The sequence below is a fragment of the Mirounga leonina genome, unplaced genomic scaffold (assembly GCF_011800145.1).
Source record: "Mirounga leonina isolate KUSES-001 unplaced genomic scaffold, KU_Mleo_1.0 Mir_166, whole genome shotgun sequence".
Classification (NCBI taxonomy): domain Eukaryota; kingdom Metazoa; phylum Chordata; class Mammalia; order Carnivora; family Phocidae; genus Mirounga; species Mirounga leonina.
The window spans coordinates 21,668,149-21,692,555 of record NW_023270418.1 but is presented as its reverse complement, the minus strand read 5'-3'; the positions used below and the strand labels follow the sequence as shown (position 1 = coordinate 21,692,555).

At 53.2% G+C, this 24,407-nt stretch overlaps 1 protein-coding gene across 1 annotated transcript in view; it reads left to right on the top strand.

Moving 5' to 3' along the window:
• Positions 1-24,407, top strand: part of ALX4 (ALX homeobox 4) — a 42,160-nt gene that overhangs the window by 7,188 nt on the left and 10,565 nt on the right. The window contains exon 2 of the mRNA XM_035012610.1: positions 23,391-23,701. Within this exon, the coding sequence (XP_034868501.1) occupies positions 23,391-23,701 (311 nt within the window). The remainder of the gene's footprint in view (positions 1-23,390; positions 23,702-24,407) is intronic.

Sequence of the window (24,407 nt, the reverse complement as noted above, 5' to 3'; positions counted from 1 at the left end):
GGGGTTTTTATGAGCACGAGCACAGCGTGAACTCAGTGGGCGTGTGTCCCGCCCATACTCACTGGATCTGGGGCTTGCGGTCCGAATGTGTCTCAGGGTGCGGCCACGGGTACTAATTGATGTGCACTCCTGCGTGAAAGACGTGCTTGCGCCCGTTGTACCCCGTGTAGGGGAGCTGCATGCGTGTTAGGGGGCCACCTGTGCTAGTTAGGAACGCCCCTCGGGGCCCCCTGTGGCACGCAGGGCCTCAGCTGCCAGAGTCACTTGTGGGGAGACAGTGACTAAGCGTGTGTATTTCACAGCCTGTGGCCTTCCCAGCCCCGGGTCCCAGCTCCCCAGGAAGGCTGACTCAGTGAGTGGCAGGAGAGTCCCCCATGGAGCCCTGGAGTCTTCCTGGGGCCCTGACCAGGTCCACCCAGCCCACCCACACCACAGAGACCTCCTCCAACCTCTAGCTCTCAAGTGTACCCTCTGTCCTGTGTAGCTCACTGTGGAAGAGAAACCAGCATGAGTGCCACTTTTATGCACAATGCAGATCCTCTTTAGCAGTTGAGCAAACTGGGACCCAGGGAGAAATGGAGCCCTGCAGCCCGGTTAGTGGGAAGGCAGAATGCGCAGCTGGGTTTTCTTCCTTCCACAGCTGGGGGTGGGGGAGGAAGGGGTTGGGGGAGTATCTGCTGGGCTCACCCACTCTCTTCCTTTGCTGTAACCCTTCCCAAAAGTCACACACTCTCTGTGGGCACCAAATAGGGCAGGTGCTTGCAGCCCCACGCTCCTGAGAAAAAAGGGGGGCTCCACCCTGAGAACCTGGGGATTCAAGGCAAAAGTTGAGTACCTGGGCTGGGAGCGGGGGGTGGGGGTCCCTGTGGGATTGCAGGGACTCATCCCACCTGTGACTCGGCTGGGAGTCCTGATCTCTGCAAGTCTCCCTAGGACAAGTTTACTTCCCTGAGTGGCGGAAACCATGCGGGTGCATGCCTGAGGGAATTAGCTGAGGCCACATGACCAATCTTCTCTTCTTTGGGACGGCCACTGGTCCAGCCCAGGGCATTGGTCACGTCCAGGAGCCTTGCTTCTCCCCCACCACACACAATGGGTCACAGTGTTGGGGTGGGTGTCCTACCCAGTGTTGGAAGAGACGCCAGATGTCTGCTGGCTCAAATGTCCTGTTTCACAGACACGGGGACTGAGGTGCTGGTTCTACTTACTCATCACTCACCGAACTTTGCCTGTCACTATGCCAGGCCTTGTGGGGGATTCTGAGAAGCACAGGACATGATCCCAGCCTTCAGGCCTGGAGTGGGAGAAAGATCAGTACTGGGCAAGTCCAGTTCACTGGGGCTGGTACTGGGATGCGGAAGCCTGGACTCAGGCTGTGGGGCATGCACAGCAGGAAGTGCTGTCCACAGGGTTTGCAGCTCATGAGAAGTCCTCCCAGCTCCCCTCCCATTCCCAGGTGAGCCTAACCTCGCCCAGTAAGGGGAGGACTCAGAGAGATTGGGGGAAATCGGAGGTTACAGAGGTGGATCCTCTCTGGTAGCTGAACAGCCGGAGGCTGCTTCTTCCCTTCCTCCTTTTCTCCCTCCAGGCCTTCTCTAGAGAGCAAGAGGGCTGGGTTCAAGTCTTGGCTTTGCCACGGAAATGTGCCTTTAGAACACTCCCCTATCTCCACGATTCCACTCAATATTCTCATTTGCAAACTGAGGCCCTTTGGGCCTGTCCTGCCTAGGAGGGAGGAGAGTGTGGGGGGTATGAGGGTGCAGAGAGGTAGTGTGCCTTCAGGGTCAAGTTCTCTGCTGGGGAAGGATTAAGAGCCCCACCCCCTCACACTATCCACCCTTGAGGGCACTAGGATATTGCAAATGATGGCGAGGAGGTGGGGGTTCTGATCAGGTTTCAGAGTGGGGGATGGAGATTTTGGGGCTCTCCCAGGTGTATGGGCCCCTCAGTGTCCATGGATCTCCCTCGCAGGGTCTGCAGCCCCACCATCCAGCCGCATGGGTTCCCATCTGGCTCAGGTTCCCATTCGGGGCCTGGATCTCCCCTCTATAGAACTCCCACATGACATTGGTGATTTCTTTTTTTTTTTTTTAAAGATTTTATTTATTTATTTGACAGAGAGAGACACAGTGAGAGAGGGAACACAAGCAGGGGGAGTGGGGAGAGGGAGAAGCAGGCTTCCCACCTGGCAGGGAGCCCGATGTGGGGCTCAATCCCAGGACCCTGGGACCATGACCTGAGCCGAAGGCAGATGCTTAACGACTGAGCCACCCCGGCGCCCCGGCACTAGATGATTTCTGAAGCCCTTGGGTTCTGTGCTGTTCCAGGCCTGGGATCAAGGCGCCAGGAGAGAGGTGGATGGTCCCTCCAGGATCCTCGGGAGGCCTCTGGGCCCCACCACTCTGCCTGATTCATTGTACTGAGAGAAGCCCCTCTGGGAGCGGAAAGTTAGTCTGACCCGCCAAAGCGGCCAGTCTGGCGTGCTGGGCCTGGCTCCCTGCCTCAGTTTTCCCATCTGCAAGGCAGGGACAATAATGAAGTGAGTCTGGTGGAGTGTGAGGTGAAAGGGGGTTTGAGTTGGCAGGGCAAAACCCCTGCGCTACTGATACCTTGTGACAACCCACATTTACCTGCCCCGGTGGGTGCATCAGGCAGCGTACCAAATCTCAAGGGTGATTTCATTGAATCCCAGTTGCTGTCCCGTGAGATAGATCCTCCTGCCATCCCTACTTCATGGACGCAAACAGATTCCAAGAGCTGGAGTACCTTCCTAAGGTGGGACTGCTAGGAAGGGAGAAGGTAAGTTCTTGATGGCCAAAGGCCCTGAGAGCCTGAAAGGCATTCTTTTGTAGGATGATCCTAACTAGACTTGAGGCCACCCTAATCCTATGAGACTGGAAGCCTGGGTTTTACAAATATGGCCTCCAAAGAGCTCTTCCCTTCCCCACGTCTGGGGATGCGGTGGGTGTGGAGGTCAAGGGTAGGCTTGGTGCCCCGGCAGGTCAGAGTTCTAGACCTGACTCTGTGACCCTGGGCATGGCTTCTTCACCTGTTCAAGTGTCCTGCCAAGCTGTGGTGAGAATGGGGCGGGGGGAGGCAGGCATGACACAGGGACCTCAAGCTGGTATGAGGGAATTCCTCCTTGAGTTTCCAGAGGCCGTAGGAACATGCCAGAAACTCGGCTCAGGGCCAGGTGGAGCTGAAGACCATGGGAGGGACCAATAATGGGCAAATCTTTCCATTCTCTCTTCTTCCCTCCTCCCTTTGAACCCAGGCCTGGGATGAAAACCCAACTTCCAGTCCTCTTGCACCCTGGTGGGAAACAGTTTATTCCCCCAGGGATCCCTGTGGAGCGCGGGGTGAGGGAGCAGAGAGGTCTTGGGTAGCCCCATTTTGTATGAGCCTTGAGTCCTCTCAGCCTCCACCATAGGAGGAACACCCCTTTGCTCTACTGTTTCCCCTTGGCTGTCACCTCAGGGGTCACAAGCCAGGGTCCAGCTGCCACAGCCAGGGCCAGCTCCAGTTAGATGGGTAACCTCCCTCCCCTCCCCACTGTCCTCCTCAGGTCTCCCCATTCCCTGCAGTGAGTGTTAGGTACCCCCTGCTTGCGGCCCCACCCCTGCCTGCCCCATTCTGGGCCCCTTGTCCTCTCGTACTGCCCTCCTGAGAGTTGCTACTGTTCCTGCCTGAGTACCCCATCTACTCAGCCCTACCCCCTGGAGTTCAGAGACCCCCCTCCCCCCCACACACAGGATGCAGCACTCTGCTCTGGCAAGGATGCCGTCCTGAGCTCAGAGCCCAGACAGGAAGAAGCATTTAGACCTGAGCCTCAGGTGTAGACAGCACTTGGGGGGGGGGGGGTGGCAGCCATGATTACAGTGCGCCAGGCACTGAGGGGGATGGTGTGGACGGAGAGGCGGAGGGCTCCCTCCTCCCCCTTTGTAGAGGGAATTGGGTGTAAACAGCCCTGTGAGAAGTGTGCTGCCAGAGCTTCTCCTGTCCCACAAGCCCCCGCAGCCTTGAGCCCCGTGTCAGGGACGCGTGGAGCATTTGGCTGTGAGTGAGTTGATCCCAGACCTCAGGGAGCTGAATGTGCAGAAGCCAGAGTCCCCAGGGGAAGTGTAAATGGACTGGGGCTTTGTGGGTACGGACATCTGAAGTTGACTTGGGAGGCTGAAGAGGGGCTCCTGCTGAAGGAGCTGGAAATGGCACTCTTGACCCAGAAAACAGCAGGAACAAGGGCTTTGAGTTGGGAAAGTACCTGCAGTGTTTGGGAACGAGCGAGCCTGTGGTGTGCAGGGGGCCACCGCGCTGGACACAGGCAAGATGGGGCAAGATGGGGCCTGAGGAATGGCCGGCGCAAAGCCCAACGCGCCATTGGCTTTCTGCTGAAGGATTTGGACTTGAGAGAAGCCCCTGGAGGCCTCTGAGCAAGGCAGAGAGAAGCCAAGATCCCAAGCTGAGTGTTCTTTGTGCTACTCAGATGGCCTTTTTAAAAATTCAAAATCTCTTGCTGAATTAGGGGTAGTTTTTTATTGTGGTAAAAATACAAAATTTGCCATTTTGACCATTTTAAGTGAACCATTCGGTGAGGACTAGGTACCTCATGGAAGGGGACTCACACAGCAGCTGTCCTTTTGTGTCTGGTCAGCTGTAGATCTTCTTTGAAGAAATGTGGATTCAAGTGTGTTTCCCATTTGGGGGGTTGGGTTGCATGTTTGTATGTTGTTGAACTGTGGGAGCTCTTTATATATTCTGGATAGTAATCCCTCATCAGATACATGATTCTCAAATATTTTCTCTCGTTCTGTGGGTTGTCTCCCACTCTCTGGATAGTGTCCTTTCGATGCACAGAAGATTTTAATTTTGATGAAATCCAGTTTATCAATTTTTGTCTTTTGCTCCCTGTGCTTTCAATGTCACATCCACAGAATCATCACTAGCTCACGTCATGAAGAATTTCCCCTGTGTTTTCTTCTAAGAGCTTTATAGTTTTTGCTCTTAAGTTGAGGTCCATTCTGAGTAAGGATCCAACTCTTTATTTTTTCGCATTTACATATCCAGTTTTCCCAGCACCATTTGTTGAAAAGACTGCCCTTTCTCTGTTGAATGGTCTGTCACCTTTGCCGAAAATCAGTTGGCCCTATGTTTGAGAGTCTATTTCTAGGCTTTCTATGTTGTTCCATTGGTTTGTCTGTCTGTCCCAGGCATGGCCTTCTGAGGTGAAGTCCAGAATCTCTGAATGTGGGGAACCTTAAAAGTCGTCCTGTCCATCCCCTTGCCTCCAAACTAATGACTAACCAGCCAAAGAGATCCAGCTCAGGGACACTTTTGTTTTCCAGGAACCAGAGCTGGTAAGGCAGCTGGTAGGGCAGAGCCATCGACAAGAGTGCCAGAATTATGTCCTTGGCCTCTGGCTAGGCCCCTGGCTGTTGAGGAGCCCCAAGTATGTCAGCTGACCTTCCTGTGAGGACATGGCCTTTGAGAAAATTCTCGTGTGCTCTTAGGGTCCACATACCATTTGGGCCACTGCTGAGGGCCCCAAATCTGGGACCTCTTCCTTCAGTAAGATGATCCCAGTGCCCCCTCCTGGTGGAGAAGGGAGGAACCCCAGGAGGGAAGCCCCCATCCACCCCAAACCAGCTCCATGCTGTTGGCCCTGCATCTTGACTATTTTCTGTTTGAGTCCCATGAGAGGCACTTGCCACTCCCTGGCCTCCACCCCGGCCATCCCAAGTGCTGACCAGTGAACAGCAGAGCCTGGGGCCGAGGCTCCAGGCTAGACAATGATTCTGGTCCCCCCGTAGGTGACCAGAGAGGAGGGGGCTGTAGAGCAGAGGAGGGGGGGTCTCCCTTGTGCTTCTTACCTTGCAGTTCCCCGGCCCCAGTGATTAGACAGGCACCTGCTTGAGCCTGGTCTCCCAACTGCTTGTCCAAAGACAAGGAACAGGCACGCTCTCTAGTATTCTTGGAATCTTGTAGAAACTGTGTTCAGCCCACCATGGGGTTCCCAGGCAGCCTGAAGCTTTAGATGCCTTTGGTTTGGGGACGCTGTTGTGCTAGGGCCTGGGAACAGGTGTCAGCCTGTGCAGCTGAGGGCCTTGGGCAAACTGGTTGACCTCTCTGCCTCAACCTCTTTATCTGTAAGGTGAGGCTCAGAAACTTTGACAGGCAGTTACGGTTGACTTGGATACATCAAATTGGAAAGTGAACAAATGATCATTGAATCTACACCGGGTGGTTGACAAAATCCTTTAAAATATGGCTGAGTGAAACAAGGGGTGGGGGCTGGCCGTCGGCCTTAACACGGGGGCAGGAAGGGTCAAGGAGGGAGAAGGAGGGCACCCCCAGGCCCCTCAGAACCCACAGCCCGCGTCTCCCCAGGCTGCTGTACCTTGCACCCAGGCATCATGAGCTGGGGCATAACTTTCTTCCCCATCCGAAAGTCTGTTCTCTGTGCTCATCCGACCGCGTCAGACCCGGAGGTCCCTAAGGGCAGGATTTGTGTGTGTTCATCCCTGCGTGGACTCAGGGCTGGGCACAGAGGATGTCCAGCTCTGGGCCTGTCAGGGAGGTTCTGCACCCACTCTGGGCCCCCGCACACCCATCCGTGATGAAGGGAGTGGTGGTAAGCGTCGCCCATGGGCCAAGCCTGCACTGGGATCTTGCACTCAACCCCCTCAGGAGGTATTAGTACTCCTAATTTACAGATGAAGAAGGGGAGACCCAGTGCGGGCCAGGTGCCCAAGGGCCTGAATTGAGTCCAGATCTCCTGAAGCCAAAGGGCCTTTTTCTTCTCCACTCCTCTGCCCTTAAGGTTAATGCTCTTGGCCGTGGTGACGTCATGTCTCTGTGGCCATCGGACACAATCAAGCACGTGGGAGAGCTCAGTCAGCTGTGGAGTGGGGTGCGCCTGGGGGTGGATTTTCAGTATACAGCACACCATCTTCCCCTCACCCACTACAGTGATGACCACAGATCTTGACCACATAGGCCCCATCTCCCTCCTACTTCCAGAGTCCTCCACAGAACCAGGCCAGCCCAGCTCGAGACCCCGTGTGTGGGAGCAGCTCCGAGGGTGAGGAAGGAGGAGCCAAGCACACCTGCTCCCTCCGAACTCATGATAGATAACTGACCACACGTGGAACGGCCTCCTTGTTTGCTCAGCATCAGCATCTGGACCAGGGTAGAGGGAAAGAGTTGACCTGGAGAAACCTTTCCTGAGCTGAGGCAGGTGGGTGGACAGCGAGGGCCGGGCTTCCCCCGCATAAAGGCGTGTGCCTGACCGTTGCGTTACCTCATGAGCCCCACAGGACTCAGCCCCTCGGAGAAGATCCACAGAAGTCAGTTTTGTGCCACACAAAGTAGATTCTCACTGTTTTATGGGATGCTTCATTCTCCCGAGAAGTGGTAACAGGTGGAAAAGAGATGAACTTGTCACACATCCTCTGCGGATTAAGGTTTTTTTGGTAGAAGGTGCATGCGTGCATTTTATTTTATTTTATTTTTATTTTTAAAATTTATTTTATTTATTTGAGAGAGAGAGTGCGCATGAGTGGGGGGAGGCGCAAAGACACAAGCAAACTCCCCGCAGATCCTGAAGTGGGGCTTGACATGGGGCTTGATCCCAGGACCTGAGCCGAAGTCAGACCCTTAACTGACGCCCCCACACCACGCATTTTAAAGCAGAGACTTATTTGAAAACTTTTTTCAGTCCAGATGAGCAAAAGTCAATGAAAGAACCATTCTCCAACCAACACGTAAATATTGGAATATTGAGGATTATTTATACTTACCTACCTGTATGTGATGGGCAAAACACTTGGAACTTACCTACTCCAAATCCCAGCCACATAGATGGAAACCCTAACCAATAGCTTAGATACAAGCGTGTTCTAGAAGTTTTGAAATTTTAACCATTTGATAGGTATAAAGGTGGAATTTTTTAAAGCTGAGATTGAATAATCTCACCCATCTCTATCCATCTCAGAAAACTCTAACTGGCAGGCTTACAATTACTTCCACCATTAGTCTTCCTTTCTCATCCAAGAGGAGAAAAGTCTTCTGGCCTTTTCAGCTTATAAATGATTCTTTGGGTTTGAATAAACCCATTTGGAGAAAGAGAACGCTTGATCCTGGTGAAAGAAGCAAATTTGCAGCAGGCCCACGTGGTCCTTGCGCAGGCTGAGCCGTTCAGTTATTTAACAAGATTAATTCAGTGCAACAGGTATTCACTGGGGGGCATCAAGGGTAAGGGAGCAGGGCAAGATGCCGTCCCTGCCTCTGGTGCGGGTCCATCCGATGACGGAGGCTGCCCATCTTCTCTTGCAATGCTGCGTGATGAGCGATTTAATTAGTAGGGGCCACTAGGGAAGCTCAAAAGAAGGTGTGGCAGGGAATCCACAGGGAGGAGGTGATACCAGCCTGGGAAGGTGGCCTGGGGCCCACTAGGCAGAAGGGGCCCCGACCTGGCCCTGAATCAGCGAGCTTAGTCTCTCTGCAACAGCACCAAGCGGTACATTTCTGGAATGGTCCCTCTTGCCATTGCCCACCCCGGATGCCTTTCCAGTGATACAGTGGGTGGAAGGTACTGGATGTTCCCACTGAGAAATTCTTGAGCAGTTAAACACTGGGGTGCCTGCAGAGGCCAGATGTCCCCAAGAGCATCCGTGGAAGCGAGGCTTTTATAAGTCGTTCACAACGGACCTGAACTTCATGATCAGTGCCGTGATTAAAATTCCCATTCTCCTTTCCTGGCTATGCATTCACATTGCAGTGTACCTTAGGCTAAAATGTATTTATGGAAGTGTCTTTCTTTAAAACACACTAAAAGTTTTAAGTAAATGTCAAACAAAATAAATTTAACATCTCGTTTTTACAGTGGTTCCAAGTGTGTCAGCCAGCCCATGGACAGTCTGTGCTATAAATGTGGGAAATACAACAACTGTATTAATTTCTCCCGGAGGACTCCCGCTGATGGAGGGCATGCTGCATCTCCGGCAGGGATGTGCATGCTTGCGCTCTGCTTCATTCAAAGCTCACACCCATTCTGGGACGTGGGCCATATGGGCCTCACTTTACAGGTGAGGAGACCCGGGCAGCCCAAGGCCAAGTCATGCCCTTCAGGGGTGACAGAGCGACGGGTGGCTTGGGAGCCTTCCCTGTAACCTTCTTTAGACTCCTTCCATTTCCTGGATTGGGAAAACTGACATTTCCTCCTCTTATGTAAAGTGCTAGCAAAGCACGGCTTCCACAGACCCCCTCCAATCAAAGCCTTCCTATATAGAGATCTGGACTGGCCCCTCCACTGAGGCTGGTCTAGATGCCCCTGCCCTGTCCAGCACCCTACACCGTAACCGGTCTCCCTCATGACTGTGGGCCTTTGAAGGAAGGGCTCTTTATCGGGCTTTGTGTTTCCTCCACCGAGAACTTGGCATGCACATAGCTGGTGCTCCAGAAATGTTGCTGAATGAATGAATGAACAAATGAATGAGTGAGTGAGTGAAGCAAATAAGTGGCAGAATCAGAAATCAAGTCTGTCGGACTCCGAAGATTTCTCATTCATTTCATTTCACTGAGTGCAGGATTTAAGCTTCTCCGCCTGGCCTGCCTTGGGTCTGAAAGTGCTATTTCAGCGTCTCTTGTGGGGTGGGGGGGGTGGGGTGCAGGGGATGCAGGTTTTCGCCCTGTTAAGGGGAGGAATGGAGGCTCAGAGGGGTTCTGTGGGAGATGTTTAGGGACAAGCCCAAGGCTGTATGGTTTGGCGGAGGTGGAGAGGGACAACGGGCAGACAGACCACAGGGCTGATTTGAAGTCAGGAAATGGAGATCCTCCACTAACAGGCTGTGTGATGGCTCAGGGCTTCCTCATCCTCCCTGTAAGGTGGGGGGTGGCCCAGTGTGGACCCTGAGCTCTCGGGCTTCTTGCTGGGGGGAGGGGAGAGTTTGGGAGGCTATACCTGCTTCTCTGGCCAGCCCCCTTTCCCCTGGAAGGTGCCAGGATCTCGGACGCCTGGGTGGCTCAGTCCGTTAAGCGTCTGCCTTTGGCCAGGTCATGATCCCAGGGTGCTGGGATCAAGCTCCGCATCGGGCTCCCTGCTCAGCGGGGAGTCTGCTTCTCCCTCTTATTCTGCTGCTTCTTTCTCTCTCTCTGTCAATTATTAAATAAAATCTTAAAAAAAAAAAAAAAAGGTGCCAGGATCTCCTCCAGCCATGGGAGGCCGAGCTTAGGGTTGAGACCTGGGCTGGACCTGGAAGGGAGAAGCTGGGAAACTTCCAGTCTCCTTGAGGAGCAGCTAACAGGGGGGTGTGAGTTCTGGCTGAGGTCAAGACCCCCACCCCACTGTAGCAAATATCAGGAGGTAATGTTCCATGTTCAGTCATAAGTGGGCTTTTCGTGAAATAGTGGATGGGTTGGTACTGCTCAGAGGGATTATGTGATTGTTTTTATTATTGTCCCCAGCCCTGCGGGGAGGCCCCTGTCTAAGGCTCCTCCCTGGTAATTAGGACCTGCCTAGTCTGGAGAGTTGGAAGTGTCCTGTTTTACCTTAAAATGTAACAGGTCTTACCAAGATTCATTGGTTTTCAATACTCAGTTCAAGGCCACACCGTCATGAAGCTTCCCCTGACGTTTTCAAGCAGAACTGACCACTCCTCCTTGGGGACCCCGCTGTGCCCAGGATGCAGGGCTCTTGCCCTTTGGGTCCTGGGACAACTGACCACCGTTACCTGTCTCTCCCCTCCATAAGGTCACGACCAAGGGGAGGCACTCCACGAATGGACACCTGAGTGAACCGAGGGATGAGGGCATGAACAGATGCAAACCCAGACACAGTATCAGGAGAGGACAAGAAAAGGAATTTGGGGGTGTAGGCTGGGAGGTGGAGGGGACCTAGCCCCGGATAGAGTGAGCTGACGCCAGGACAAAGGCCCTAAGGGACACTACACTGACTAGGGGACTTTCTTTTCTTTTTTCAATTTTTTTGTGATAAAATACACACATAACATAAAATTTACCATCTTAAAACTATTTTAATTAAGCAACAACTATTTTTAGGTGCATAGTTCAGTGGTATTAAATATATTAATGATGTTGTACAACCATCCCTGCCATCCACCTCCAGAGCTCTTCTCATCTTGTAAAAGCAAAACTCTGTACCCGCGAACCACTGACTTCCCATCCCCCCCCCAGCCGCTGAAAACCACCATCTACTTTCTGTCTCTGTGAACTTGACCACTCCAGGTACCTCGGATGAGTGGAGGTTTTTCTGTGACTGGCTTATTTCATTTATCAGCATGTCCTCAAGGTTCATCCATGTTGTAGCATAGGTCAGAATTTCCTTCCTTTTTAAGGCTGAATACTATTCCATTGTATGGAGAGACCACCGTTTGCTTATCCATTCATCTGCCATTTATTGGCTTGCGCCCATGTGTTAGCTATTGTCAGTGGCTTTCTTATCGTTCCTTTTTTTTTTTGGCTACAAGGAAACCTACCTCATTCATACCACTTGTAAGAAAGCTGAAATTATAACGGCCTCAAAAAATAAAGTACTTCTTTTACTTTTAAGTTCCAGCGGTAGCTTGACCTCGGCTAACAAAATATGCCTCCTACAGGTCTTAGAAACGCTGCTAGAAAAATCACGTGCTCCACCGGGGTCACCCGTCGCTTCCATGGAAGGGAGGGTTTCCAGAGGGCTGGGGAAGCAAGGTTCGTCCCCAGAGGTGGCATCTGCCTTGCGATTTTAAATTAACATACAACATGTTATCAGTTTCGGGTATACAACATAATGGTTTGGTACTGGGAGATGTTGAGAAATGATCACCACAGTAAGTCTCGTTAGCATCTGTCACCTTCCATAGTTCCAATAAGTTTTTTTCCTTGGGATGAGAACTTCTGAGATCTACTCTCTTAGCAACTTTCAAATTTACGATACAGCATTATCCACATACTTCTTCTTTTTAAAAACTTTTTATTTGGGCACAGTTTCCGACTTAGAGAAAAGTTACAAGCAGAGTACCAAGACTTCCCGAATTCCCATTGCACCAAGTCCCCAGATGTTAACGTCTTACCGTATTTGTGTCCTTCTCAGTCCCTCTTGCAGGCTCTCTGGGTGTACATGCGTGTGCTGATTTATATGCGCACACACACACCTGTTGTGTCCTGCACTGTTTAAGAGTAAGTCGGCACACACACCTCCTTCCTCTGAATCCTTCAGTATTTAGCAGAAAATGAATGCAAAACAAGACTCAGTGCCGGGGGGGCGGAATTAATGGGGTGCAAGCTGGGGGATGGAGGAGACCCCAAAACCGAGGTCCCGAGAAAAGGCCTGGGTCCCCATTGGAGGTCCCAGATGTTCAAGAGAGTTCTATCCAGTGCCCGAGCTGAAGGCGGGACATACTGGGGCTGCTACAGAGGCAGCCGAGAGGAGCGGCTTCCTGGGACTCTGGGTCTTGTTCCTTCGTCTTGACCCTGTCTCCCAGCTGCCCCGTCCCAGCCCCGCAGAGAAGGTTTGAACCTTAGCTCTGCCTCCAACCCCTTGTAGGTTCTTACACAAGCCATTTACTCCCACCAGCCTCAGTTTCCATCCTGGGCCTGGGTCAAGCCCAAGGCCCTATCACTGGCTTGTAGGGAGAGCGCACTGCTGGTTTCTTTCCCTTCCTCGGCTCTGGGAAGCCCCCTCCATCCTCTGGGCCAGAAGAAGACCATCCTCCAGCCCATGTGGGAAGAACGGAGAGAGCTTCTGGGGGGGGGTTGAGAGCGATGGTGGAGGGACCACAGGGCTCCTTCACAAGCAGCTGGAGGACCCGGGATTCCCCAGGGTCTCCACGAAGGGAGGCGACTTTGGGGAATAAACTGCCACTCAGTGGCTGGGGACATTCAATGAGTCCTTTCTCTCTGAGCCTCAATTTGTCCGTCTGTGGAGTGAGGATGCTCAGGAGAGCCACTGTGTGGGAATTTTGAGGGGGCTGAAATCAGTCAAGGATGTGAAAACCCCCAGAACTGGAGGAGGAATGAGCTCTGTGGGGAAGGACAGGGACCCATCTCATTCATCTCTGTGTCCCTTGGGGTGCTAGGAGGGTAGCAGACACATAGTAGGGCTGGACAGCTGCTCGTCTGGCCAACCCTCCCAGGTCGGGCCTTGGTCTTCAAGCAGACTTCTAGAAACCTCATCAAGGCTTGGGGCCCTGGGGGACCACCTTCCACCCTGAGGAACTTCACTGGGACTGCAGTGCCTCCTGGTGGCAAGACGAGCAACTGCAGCCTTGATCCTGGTCAGCGGGGGAGTGGGGCTCTAGAACCTTCCAGCAGGCAGGGGACCGGGGACCTCGCCCTGTGGTTGAGCATCATGTCCCCTGGTGACTCCTCCTCAGTTGTGGCTTCCCACAGGGACTGTGCCCCTCCATAAGCCCTTCCCCACTCCCTGAGAGGGAGTCAGGCAATACTTGTTGAAATGAGGACACAGAGAAGCCAGAAGTTCTGTTCAGGATCATAGAGGCAGCAGGGCTGCCTGTGGTCCTTTATGCCCGTCCCTGTGGCTAGGTGGGTTTTTGAGCCTTCTGTCCCACCCCGCTGCCAGCCACCACAGTGTGAGCCGAGGGACCAAGGCCCACCTGGGTCTGGAGCCCAGCCCCGTGGCCTGGTCCCTTCCCTGCAGGTGCCCTGGATCACCCCCCAGCAGGACGTACAGAGCTCCCAAAGGCAGAAGGAGCCCAGGCCCCCAGCAGTGTGTCAGGGACGCCCTGCTCTGAACCGCTCACACACTCGAGTGGGGGACAGGTCCCGACACGAGCACTCGAAAGCAAGGAATTCAGTGTTCAAGAGGTAAGGCCAACCCCGGGGTCGGGGAGGGAGAAAGGGCATCCTCACACTGAACCTTGGGACTCCAGTAAAAGCAATCCACAGAAGAAAGAAGCTAACAAATGAAAGATTCAACTTTGCAAGTAATAAAAACGTAAATTCAAACAAGATCTCACTTCATTTATCATACTGGCAAAGATTTTTAACACGCTAGGACAGCCCTGTTCCTGTAGCAGGCGGGCACGCTGGTAGCTGAGGGGAGTGTCACGGTTCTGGAAGGCAGTTCGGCCGTGTTTATCAGAGACCTTCAAATGTGAACGTGATGTAATCCAGTTTTTCTAGTTCTTGGAGCTTCTTCTAACGTAATCACCATGATGCATGAAGGATTTAACTATGAGGATGTTCATCGAGGGGCTGTTATCACTTCAATCAGAAACCCGGGTGCCCAGCAGTAGGGGATTGGACCAACCACAGAGTTGGTCCCTGTGGTGGAATCATACGCAGCCATTAACAATGGTGTGATGGAAGAATCGAGAACAGCATGGAAAGATGTCCAGGATAGAGTGTTAGGTTAAAAAAAAAAAAAGTGTAAGAAAAAAATGTGTCCCCGCGGGTGTGTGTTTATGTGTGAGTGTTATCATTTTCTTCTCTTGGCTTATCTTCACTTAGCTGATTGATTTTTAACCTTTTTCCATGTGGAAAATAGATAATTATTAAATTCGTGTGGCGCTCTGGGGGAGTGAAAGCAGCTCTGTGAGACTAGAAACAAGGTGGAGGGTGGGAGGATATGAGTCTATGAAGCAGCCAGGGGTCAGTCCTGCCTGGGGAATCATGAATGCCACAGTAAGCCTGATTTGTAGGGTTGGCAGATTTAGGAAAAAAAAAAAAAAAACCCTAACAATAAACCCAGAATGCTCAGTTAAGTTAGAATTTCAAATAAACAATGAATAATTTTTCTGTCCGTATTTCCCATGCAATCTTTAGGACATACTTATACTAAAAATTTTTCATTGTTTCTCTGAAATTCTAATTTAACTGAGCACCCTGTGTTTTATTTGGCAATCCCAGTGAGAGCTCTGGGAACCAGTGAAAGCCTTTAGGGAAGGTCACGATACAATCAGATGCATGTGTCTGGTTGTATTTGAGGGTAGTGGGCCTGAAGGCAGAGAAACCCTTTAGGAGGTGAACTTAAGCCTGTGTCTGGAGGCTTCCAGTACCTAAGAGAACTCAGAGTCATAGGGGCCCAGTTTGTGAGGACAGCGGCCAATCCCCACCCCAAAAGGGCCTTTCTCTGAAGCATCCCTACCCTTCCTCCACCCCACCCCTATTGGTGCTCATCTCCCACCTCCCAAAACTTCACAGCAGAGTCCAGCACCCTCCCAAAGCAGTCATCTTTCAGGATTCTAATCACTGCTTTCAAACAGTATTTTAAAATGATAAAAGCAGTTCTTGTTCGTGGTAGGACAAATAGAAAATTAATTCAGACCAGAAAAAAAAAAAAAAAAAGGAACAAAAATCAACCCATATACCTGTATTCCCACCTCTAGAAACTTCTGGAATTTTCTAAGGACAGATACTCCACCCCTTCTCCACTTTTTTTTAAGATGAGATTTACTTACTATAACATGCGAACATCCCTCCAGATACTAAAATGCTATCCTTTTATAATACCGGTTTCATTCATTTGTTCATCAAATGCTTATTGAATACCTACTGCATGCCAGCCACGATAGCAGGTGTTAGACAGGGGTAGACAAAGCAAATATATTCAGATATACTCCCCATTTTATGGAAGGCAGAGAGAGATAATAAACAAAAGGGGAAAAAATCCCCAATAAATACATAATAATGTGTGCTAAAGGCCAAGAAAGAAACATTTTGCAGAATAACGAATATCAGGAAGGATCTTCTATTTATGGAAATAACATCTTTTATTTAACCAATCTCCTGTTACTGGATATTTTGGTTATTTTTGGTTTTTCTATATAATGATGCCCTAATGAACTTTCTCCCTAGCAAATTCTTTGTGCCCATCCATAATGATTCCTTTAGAATAAATTCCTAGAAGTGGGATTTCTGGGTGAAGACATACAAACTTTTTATTAGTTTTTCTGTAACATATTGAAATGCAATTTTGTGGGGCACCTGGGTGGCTCAGTCGGTTAAGCCGCTGCCTTCGGTTCGGGTCATGGTCCCAGGGTCCTGGGATTGAGCCCCGCATCAGGCTCCCTGCTCGGCGGGGAGCCTGCTTCTCCCTCTCCCTCTGCCTGCCTCTCTGCCTACTTGTTCTCTCTCTCTCTCTCTGTCAAATAAATAAATGAAATCTTTAAAAAAAAAAAAAAAGAAATGCAATTTTGTATTTTCTCTATAATTTACATGTCTTTCATTTTTAAAATAACGTGCTGCAAAATTAAAATTTGGGGCGTGTATAGTTTTATGAATCTTACATCCCTGTGCAGATTCATGTACTCACACCCCAGCCCTTTCTGCTCCAGCCTTCCCCCTCCCCAGCCCCTGGCAACCGGTGATCTGTTCTCCATCCTCTGCTGCTGTCTTTCCCAGGATGTCCTGTGATAAATAAGCGGAGTCATACATATGTGAATTTTTAGTCTGGCGTCTTTTAAGAACCATAACGCTGCTTTTGAGAGTTATTCGTGCTACTCTCTGTGTTCCTTTCATCTCTGAGTCCTCTCCCCTTGCATGGCAGTTCCAGTTTGCTTACCCATTCACCTGTTAGAGGACATTTGAGTTGTTTCCAGTTTGGGGTGATTCTGGCCAAAGCTGCCATAAGCATTTGCACGCAGGTTTGGTGTTCCTCCCCTGAACACCAGTCTTCATGTCTTCCGGGCCAGTGCCTCGCGGTGGCGTCCCTGGGTCACGTGGGGAGTGTGGGTTTAATTATGGAACTGCTGCTCTGTTTTCCCACCAGCGACGTGGGAGACTTTCCGTGGCTCCGTGTCCTGGTCATCACCTGGCGCCGTCCGGGTTTTCACATCCGTGGCAGTCGGTGCGTGGGGCTATCTCATGGGGGTCCTAGTTGAAATTTCCTGGCTGGATAATCCGTCCGGAGGGTTTTTCATGCTTTTTTGCCGCCTGAAGGTCTTTTCGGGGGAGGTGTCTATTTAGATGTTTTGCCCACTTTTTTTTCCTCCTTTCACATTACTGTTAACTAAATCCCACCCTTTATTCAGAGGTCACTAGTTTTTCCCTGGATGTCCTTTTACTGTTCCAGGACCCTATCCAGCACACCGCATGTGGTCCGCAGGTCTCCTTGGCCTCCCTTGTTCTGTGCCAGTGTCTCAGACTTTCTGTGTTTTAAGAGGCACGTTTAGGGCGCCTGGATGGCTCAGTTGGTTAAGCGACTGCCTTCGGCTCAGGTCATGATCCTGGAGTCCCGGGATCGAGTCCCGCATCGGGCTCCCTGCTCAGCAGGGAGTCTGCTTCTCCCTCTGACCCTTCCCCCTCTCATGTGCTCTCTCTCTCTCATTCTCTCTCTCTCAAATAAATAAATAAAATCTTAAAAAAAAAAAGAGGCATGTTTAGAGCTTGCGTGGGTGAGCAGGGGTGCCCACGTCACCTGTGGGTGGCCGGCCTGAGCCCCCGAGTGTCTACCTCCCACTCTCCCCTGCAGATCGGCAGCTCCCCGAGGGCAGGGACCCGGTCTGCCTCCACCACCTGAAACCAGGTCCGCTGAAATGTCTCCCCAGTTACTGCTGCCCCTTCGGCATTAGTTATAGGCCTGGAGCTAAACCAGGGACGTCCAGGCTGAGCTCTGCATAGAGCCCAGGGGCAGAGGAGGTGGGCCGGGGCTGTGATCAGTGGCTAACCTTTCACCTTCGCCCCTACCCCCACACGACTGTTTGGACAGCAGTGGGTTTAGTCGGTGCCCTTTATTTATTTATTTATTTTTTAAAGATTTTATTTATTTATTTGACAGAGAAAGACACAGCGAGAGAGGGAACACAAACGGGGAGTGGGAGAGGGGGAAGCAGACTCCCTGACGAGCAGGGAGCCCGATGTGGGACTCGATCCAGGGACTCCAGGATCATGACCTGAGCCGAAGGCAGTCGCTTAACCAACTGAGCCACCCAGGCGCCCTAGTCGGTGCCCTTTAAATAGCATTAAAGGGCCTCATGCTGGCCTGTTTTGTTTGAGGAGCTTACATTGGCGCAGTGCGCTCTGCCACAAGGTGTGCAGGCCGGCTCACCCGAGAACAGAGCGAGCGGCATGTCCCCCACAAAGCAGATGTTTGGAGGAAAAATAGATGTAATCAAAACCATGGAGGCTACAATTACTCAGACCCTTAGACATACACCCGTATGCACAGGCCCATGCACAACTGCACACACACACACACCTCCCGTGTCTGTACTCACCTACGTGCACCTGCAAAGTCACGCTCGCTTGCACAAATCCCCAGACCCAGCAGCACACATCCTGCTTGGGGGCCTGCACTCAGCCCCGCGGGCCTGCTCACTCCGCAGACTGTCTGCAGGCAACCACACATGTGTTCTGCACACCCATGCACAACTGCAGGCTTGTGCCCCGTGCCTGCGGGCGCACATCCGGGCACACAGAAGGAATGCACACACACAGGCCTCCGGCACCCTCCCCGCTTCAGAAGTGCACACGCTTGAAATCACAGTCATAAAAAAAAAAAAAAACACGGTCACCTTCGGAAATCTCTCAAGGGCTTTTGGATCAAAAAAAGAAAAAAAGGGTTAGACTAGGTTAGAGTGACGTCATTGGGTTGAACCAGGACAACAAGCAGAGGGGAAGGGAAGGAAGAAAGGTTTTCCATTGCTTGTATTTCTCGGAGTTCAGGCAGAGGTTGGAGGCCCTTCTGTGGCTCCTGATTTGGAATATATGCTCGAACCAAATGCTTCTACTTCACCAGAAGTGGTTGATGGAAATGCTTACCTGGGGTGGTTCGAAGGGCGTGCTGCCCCATCATGGCTGCCATTGCGCGCGGACCTTCGGAGGGGCAGCCATTGAGCGCTCTGGGTGTTTTCTGTACGCGCATTGCTTCATTCCTCTGGGTCATCTGGGATTTATATCCACCTCAGGACATTCTGTTGGGAAGCTGCAGATCAGGATGACATTGTCTTGGGCCCCAGAGACCGGGACAGAGCCCTCTCAGGGGCCCCTCCGCGCTGTGGAAGGGGCATCGGCGTGGCGCCAGTCCAGAGTCCATAGGGAAGGAGGGGCAGGGGGGAAGCCAGAGATGCAAGCAGGTGGCCTGGCCCAGGGGGCTCTGTTGCTGCTCAGCCTCGGGCGGCACAGGGCTGTCATCCCTGAAGAAGCCTGGCCCAGAAGCAGGGCGAGCGGAGGGTCTCCCAGGGGCCTTTACCCCACCGCGGCCCCATGGTGGGTGTGGAGCTGGCTCCCGGCAGGTCCTGGGCTGGCTTCCCTGGACGTTTACATTCTAGAGCCCCTTCCAGGAATCCCATCCCTTTGCTTCTCCCTGTTCCCTCCTGCCCCACATGGAGACATCCTTCACTGTCTGTGTTGGTCCTGTCTCCGGCCATCTCATCTCCCCCTGCTACTTCTGCTGCCAACAGTTCACTCGTGAATGTGAGCCTCTTCCTCACGTACCCTAGCCACCTGTCTCCTCCTTGTCCAGCGGGATGAACTGTTCACTCGGGGGTTCAGCAGTCACTTTCTGCAGGCAGCTCCAGAGCGCGTAGCCAAAACATGGTGGGCACACGAAGGTAGCTGCCCAGAATGAGAGCTCAGCAGTATTTGGTTGTTAGAAATTGTTCACTTATTCTTCAGCGACTTTTCACTGCACCTCTGCCGTCTGCCCCATCCTGGGCTAAGCCCAGGGTCTGTGACATGAGGTTCCAACCCTCGGGGAACTGATGTGCTATAGGAGGAAAGGGACACTCAGGGCTTGATTATATACTAGTCAGAAACACAGGCAGTAATTGGAGAGGCTGAGCAGGGGACAGAGGGGTCTATATGGTTGTCGCAGTCTGGGAGGACTTCCTGGGGGGGCTGGTGTTTGACGGGATCTTGCAGGTCAGCTGGAAAGGAAGGCATTCCAGGCAGGTGGCTGGAGGTGCAGGTGAGGGAGACCAAGGAGGTCAGTGGTAATGGGTTTGCTCAAGAGTATTTCAGCATGAGTTGTGGGCTCCTGTGTTTCCAGCAGCTGTCTTGTCGAGGAGGGCACTGCAGGGCGAGCTGGATCCTGACCAAGCACCCAGGCCTCGGGCCACCCACCTGATTCTCCACCCAGCTCCTCAGGATTTTTCGGTTGGAGAGCAAACTGCTGGCTTTGCCCAGGGGCCAGCACCATCACGCAGCCCGTTCCTGGCAGCCCCCTGTGTCAGTCTTATTAAACTTGGGGCCACCTGAGGAACAGCAGTGGGAACCCCAGCTGTTGAGACAGGAGGACAGAAGACTCTGGGAGGTGTGGCAGCCGTCTCGGGGAAGGGCCCTGGAGACTTGGAACGAGGACCAGTGAGCGGTACCTCCAAGACACAGACATGGGCTGGAGCTCAGGGAGCTCTCTGTCCCCACAGGCCGTGTGGCCCCCTTGCTGGAGAAGCTGTAGGGTGGAAGGAGTTTGAAATAGACTCCCCTCCCACCCCAAGTCTGGGATCCTTGGACTGAGCACCTGTGAGAGTCTTGGCTTGTCATTCTGACCAGTCGTCCATGGGACCTTGGGGAATCTAAATTAGAGACCCAGCCTCCCGATTTAAAGCAAAATGATCAGTAGTGAAGACTGAGATGGGAAGGCTCTCTTCCCTCTTCTTTGAGGAGCCAGAAGCATCAGTTTGCCAGAATTCCTTCCATCTCTAAGGTTTCCCAGTTGGCCGACGTTTGCCTGGACACAGACCGGTCCCCATCCTGCTCCCCTCTTCTCGCCGCTCCAGACCCTAAGGGAAGGCCCCGGTGGTGACTGAGGCAGGAGGGACACTCCACAGGGCCGAGGCGGTGACACATCCCTGCCTGCTCCCCCCACTCCAGAAGGGGCACCATCAAACCTCCAGCTGCAGAGGAGACTCTGGGTTGTAAGAAGAGTCATCTGCCGTCACGGGCAGATCATGGTAGAGCTGGGACCAACAGCAGATCTGCCAACTCTTGGTCCGGCGGTCTTTGTCCACCCCGTGCTGACTCCCCATTTCTCCCCCACTCGCTTGGTCTCAGTGGGTGTCTGGAGGTTTGAGAAACTGGATTCTTACTCCTTGCCATAGAAGACTGGATGTTCTGCTGCCTCCCCACCAGCTAAGCCTAGAACTAGGTCAGCACTGAGGGGCTTCCCTCCTCATCCTCAGAGACTGGTCCTCCTGCCCCCAGGAGCAAAGCAGGACTCCTTGATTTTGTGCGCTCCTTGCCTTCTGCCCCTACCCTTCTCTCCCTGGGAAGAGGCCCCAAGCCCACAGGGTAGGAAGAGAGGACAGAGCCGGGGACTAGAGGACTAACTTTGTCACTAACTAGCACACATTCCCTGCTCTCTCTGGTGTGAGTTCCCCCCAGTTAAAACTCGGAGCTTGAGCTCGTCCCTACAACCCTTGGTCTCTGCAACACGGAGCTCCCCATGCGGCCCAGCCCCTATTGCTATGCGGGGTGGTCCCAATCCCAGGCCGGATGCCAGAGGACACTCCAAGGGTCCATGGGGTCATGGGATGGGGCCCGGAGATCAGTGTGGGGGCAGGAGGGGCAGGGGTTGCCCCCCAGTCTGGCCTCCAGGAAATTGCATAACAGAGATGTTTATTTTTGGTGAGGCTGGGTGGGATTTCTTCTCTTAAAAAAAACCCAAAACATAAAACTTGTTTGTCTGCCAGCAAGATAAATATCTTTGCTGAAAGCTCTTGGCCGGGCTGCCATCTGCAGTTTGCATAACGTTGTCACCGAAACCGCGGCGGCCTGTGTGTGCCCAGGCTCACGTGGGTGTCCTGCACGTGGCCCCTCCCGATGCCGTGTGCACGTCCGCCTGCCCCGGGCACTCACCTCCACCCCCTTCGTCGGGGCCTTGGAGAGAGAGGTGGGGATGGCAGGCAGCTGCCCCTCGTGCCTTCCCAGGGCACACGCAAAGCTCGGGAGGAGAGCCAGCCCGAGGCCTCAGCCGCCGGGATGCGGACGGAGCAGGGAGACCTGAGCCAGCAGTATCGTCCTGACACTTGATGCCCGCCGCGTGGACCGGTTCCCAGAAGAGGTGCTCACACCAGCCACGCGTGCTTGCGACAGTCAGAGCTTGTACGTGTGCAGGCCTTCTCCAGTGCTCCCCGGAAGCCTTATTAATAATCGTCGGTACATTACCGCACGGGCCGGGGAGAGCGGCGCAGAGAAGGGCTCACACCGGTCTCCGGACACCAGGCCAGGGCCTGCACCTGCTCCCGCACCCAAATGCTCTGGGGAGGGCCCGCCTGCTGGGAAGACTTCTCCGGGGTCCGCGTCCTCTGCCACTCAGAAGTCCACACTGGAACTGGGGATTCCAATACGGGCAGAAACCTACGGAGCCGGCGCCATGCTAAGGGCTTTGCCTGTTGGCCTCCTTAATCCCACAGTATGCCAGGAGGAAGAGCCCACAAGTATCTTCATCCCCATTTTATAGAGGGGGGAAACTGAGGCACAAAGAGGTTAAGTGAGCTGTCCCAAGTACACAGCCAGAGCGAGGTACATGTGGGAGTCCTACCCTCCTCCACTAGCTCCAGAGTCCACGTTCTAACCTTGACTCTGCGGCAAGTGTGTCTGCCCAGGGTGCTGACGGGGCCATTTGGGTGTGGACAGGTCACTCCCTGCCTCACTCTCCCCCTGCTGGCCTCCACCTCCTCATCCCTGACTTACATAGATCCACTGGTCCTTTCCAGCTCTGGGCATCTAGGAATCAACCAGTGGAGCCCCATCCTGGCAGATGGCGGTGGCTGTGGGCCCAGGCCTCGAGCTTAGTGTGAATCTAGTGGGGCACACACGTCAGCATCCTGGGGACGCAGGCGCCCGCCCTGTTTCTTTAGTAAATGTGCCACTTGCCTGGAGCAGGCCGGACCCTGCGTGGACAGTAGGTGAAACCTGTGGAGGGCGAGGGGCGTGACCCCTCACGCTGGATTCTTCGGGGCGGGGTGGGGGGATCTCCTCAGCTCCTGCTGAGCCCAAACAGGATCAGGCCTGGATAGGAAGGGCGTTCCTATCTGCCTCGACGCTGGCCTCCTCCTTGCCCCTGCCCTGTTGGGCCAGACTTGGCTGCTGAATTAGCTTTCCCTTCCCCTGGGTGTCTGAGGCACTGGGTCAGCATTCCCAATGCCCAAAGCAGAAGTTCTGACAAAGGGGATCCTTCTAGAAGGAGGAGCCCAGGATCAGTGGGGGCGGGGATTAAAGGTCCAAGAGATCAGATTGACCCAGAGTCATATTACGTTGGTGGTAAAAGAGGTCCATTCTGAGATGATGGCAACGAGGCTCAGAGAGGGAAATGGACTTGCCCAAGGTCACACAGCATGTTAATGGCAAGTCAGGACTAGAACCAGGGCCTCCTGCCCTCGCATCCAGTGTGACGCTGACAGGGGAATGGCAGGGGAGGGCTCTCCCTGTCCCTCCCTCCTCTCTTGCTCGGTTCAGTCATTGTTCTCTGACCTTGTTTCCTCCCGCTTCAGCCAAAGAGAGCTCCCTGGGTGAGCCAGAGTTGCCGCCGGACTCTGACACCGTGGGGATGGACAGCAGCTACCTCAGTGTGAAGGAGGCTGGAGTGAAGGCACCCCAGGACCGGGCCAGCGCCGAGCTGCCCAGCCCGCTGGAGAAGGCCGACTCCGAGAGCAACAAGGGCAAGAAGCGGAGGAACAGAACCACCTTCACCAGCTACCAGTTGGAGGAGCTGGAGAAGGTCTTCCAGAAGACCCACTACCCCGACGTGTATGCCCGGGAGCAGCTGGCCATGAGGACAGACCTCACCGAGGCCCGCGTGCAGGTCAGTGAGGGCACCTGGGGAGAGGCTGGGATAGCAGGGCCTGCCCTCGGGCTGGTGGCCAAAGCTGGGACTGCCTGACTGTCCCTCAACCGCACCAGGGCTTTCTTTACTTCAGTCCAGGGACAGCCTGCCCCTCGCACCCTTGCTGCAAACAGGGCCATGTGCTTTTACCCACCTGACTATCAGGTCTCCTGCTCTGGCGGGAGCAGGGGCAGAAGAAGGAGGGTTGCCTGTTAGCTATATTCCTGGGCTCTGTGTGCTGTGAGTGTCCAGGCCCTTTCACAAAGGAGAAGATGACTGATCTTTGCCCTCGAAGGCCTCTTAGGAAGGAAACAGGATAGACCTAAAGACATCCACAGCAGTCCAATGGGTAGAAACAGAGAACAACCTGGCTCTTCTTTCTGCCCAGGATAGCTGCCTCCTCCATCTTTCAGCTCCCAAATCAATATACCTCCTTTGTGAAGTCTTCCTGACCACCGTGGCTAAAGCAGTAGCCCCCTACCACTATCCAGCCACCAGAACACCCAAGCCAACAGAACCCAACCCAACACAACATAACCCAAACCAACACAGCCAACCCAACACAGTCAATCCAACTCAACACAGCTCAGCACAACCCAACAGAACCCAACCCAGTGTAACATAACCCAAACCAACAAAGCCAACCCAACACAACCCAACACAGCCCAAACAACACAGTCAACCC